At 44.9% G+C, this 2,500-nt stretch overlaps 1 protein-coding gene across 2 annotated transcripts in view; it reads right to left on the bottom strand.

The window, feature by feature from the left end:
* Positions 1-2,500, bottom strand: part of grik4 (glutamate receptor, ionotropic, kainate 4) — a 347,457-nt gene that overhangs the window by 7,766 nt on the left and 337,191 nt on the right. For both annotated transcript variants that reach the window (XM_042067701.1, XM_042067702.1), the window contains one exon: positions 1,592-1,817. In XM_042067701.1, the coding sequence (XP_041923635.1) occupies positions 1,592-1,817 (226 nt within the window). The remainder of the gene's footprint in view (positions 1-1,591; positions 1,818-2,500) is intronic.

The raw sequence follows: 2,500 nt of genomic DNA, 5'->3' as shown, positions 1-2,500 counted from the left end.
ATGTGTCTGGATCCAGTGTGTGTGTGTGTGTTTGTATGTGTGTGTGTGTGTGTGAGACAGAGTGAGTGTGATGACCCTGAGTGTGTGTGTGTGTGTGTGTGTGTGTGTGTGTGTGTGTGTGTGTGTGTGTGTGTGTGTGTGTGTGAGAGAGAGAGAGAGAGAGAGAGAGACAGAGAAAGAGAGAGAGTGAGTGTGATGACCCTGAGTGTGTGTGTGTGTGTGTGTGTGTGTGTGTGTGTGAGAGAGAGAGAGAGCGAGAGAGTGTGATGACCCTGAGTGTGTGTGTGTGAGGTGTGTGATGTGTGTGTATTAGGGGTGTAAAGATTAACCGATACGTATCGGTATCTGTTTTTAACGTGGAAGATACGGCTACATCGATACGTGAAGCCCTGTATCGGAAATAAAACTGATATGAACCGGTCGTTACATTGATTTACTTGTTACGAATCGGTTTACAACCTTTTCTGCTCGCTCAGACTCTCATTTACGTTCCAAGCAGCGCGTTCATCCCACGTCCGGTTTTGAAACTATACGTGGCACGGAATTGTGGGTAATGCAGTTCGTTTTTGGCTACATTCATTGCCCAAAGTTGTCAAATGACCTCATTACCCATACATCTACTGCAACTTAAGCACGTGACAACTCGCACTCGGTCGTTTGTTTTACAGTTTTTACTCTTTTGTTTTTCAAAATCCAGAGTATAGCCTTACGTTTGATGAAGGGATTTCCTTAATGTTAAATAATAATTTGTCCCTTGCTAAAACGATGCACAAATTATTAGCCAATTATTTTGTTCATATTCACTCAGACTTGGTTTCTGCATTAGGTCTACCGTTGGAACAAAATAAACCCAGAGAGTTCATTGATATGTAGGCCTGTTTTTATTCTTGTAGGCTATATGAGAAAAGGCCAAGAGTGTCTTAAGCACTGTTTTATTTTATTTCGGTATTGTCTTACCTCAACAAGGCTACAGCTCCATGAAAACAATCAGATATAACTCTAAATTCTATAAATAAAAATATGTTGTATTTGGCTGCTGTGTTTGACTGAAATGTAGACTATTCTTTTTTCATTTCAATACAGTATATGAAACAAACCTCAGTTTAGATAATCATATTCACACATTGTTTTGCCTAACTGACAACCATGACCATGATAACTGATAATATAAAATCAATGTGCACCTTGAGCAAATTATAAAAAATCTTTCAGAATGCTTTCCATCCTTGAACTGCATCGAATTGCATCGAATCGCATCGAATCGTACTGAATCGTTTTTTATGACCATGTATCTAGATGCAAATCGTATCGTCTTTTACATGAGAGATTCACACCCCTAGTGTGTATGTGTGGACTCTTACCCAGCATCATCCTGATTCCATAGCCCTTGGTGTCCAGCAGGACTCCTATCTGAGTGTGAACGTGAGTGTGTATGTGTGTGTGTGTGTGCGTGTGTGTGTGGACCCTGAGCATGTGTGTGTGTGTTTTTCTTACCCAGTGGCATGCAGATTCTGTAGCCCTTGGCATGTGGTTGGCACGTGGTAGGCATGTGTGTGTCTGTGTGTGTGTGTGTGTGTGTGTGGGCTCTTACCCAATGGCATGCCAATGCCGTAGCCCTTGGTGTCGAGCAGGCCTCCGATCTGCGTGAGGTTGCAGTTGCGCTGGCGGTAGTACTCGTTCATGGTGCTCTCCAGCAGGTAGGCGTAGTTGGAGTTGAGCACGCGGGCGATGCCCTCTTCTGTGCTCTTCACAAACACGCTGGGCTGCTTGGAGTGCATGAAGTTCCACATGCGCTGGTACGTCTGGTAGCGTGAGTTCTGCAGTGGGGAACGTAAACAGGAGCAAGAATGAAGTGTGGCATAGAATGAGTGTGAAGTGTGTTTGTGTGTGGTGTGTGTGTGTGTGTGTGTTTGTGAATGTGCGCACATGCCAATTTGAGTGCTTACCTGTGTGTGAGTGCGTGTGTGCATGTGTGCGTATGTGTTTAAGTATGAATATGACTACCAGTTTGTGTGAGTGTGTTCCGTGAGTGTGGTGTGTGTGTGATGTATGGTGGTGTATGTGAGAGAAAAATGTGGAGAGACTGTGTGAGACATAAAAAAAACCTTATCTGGGACTAGTCTACCAGAAGCAGAGAGAGAGAGAGAGAGAGAGAGAGAGAGAGAGGAGAGAGAGGAGAGAGAGAGAGAGAGAGAGAGAGAGAGAGAGAGAGAGAGAGAGAGCACCCAACAGAGGAAGGAGAAGAAAAAGTATTGAATGGGTTCCACAATAAGCCTGGAAAACAGATCAACAGCCAGGCAGGGCTGGTCTGGCCCAGCTGTCAGCCCGGGATCAAACCCTCTGACAGGTCATCGATCTCAGTCGGTTCCTGCCCCCACCTCGGTCCCCACGGCTGCTTCGCAATAACACACACACATACACACATACCTAGAAGGTCTCTCAAGGACACACACACACACACAAAAACACACACACACACACACACACACACACACACACA

This window comes from Alosa sapidissima, chromosome 17 (assembly GCF_018492685.1).
Source record: "Alosa sapidissima isolate fAloSap1 chromosome 17, fAloSap1.pri, whole genome shotgun sequence".
Classification (NCBI taxonomy): Eukaryota; Metazoa; Chordata; class Actinopteri; order Clupeiformes; family Clupeidae; genus Alosa; species Alosa sapidissima.
The sequence above is the reverse complement of the archived record's forward strand: the minus strand, read 5'-3'. Positions and strand labels throughout refer to the sequence as shown.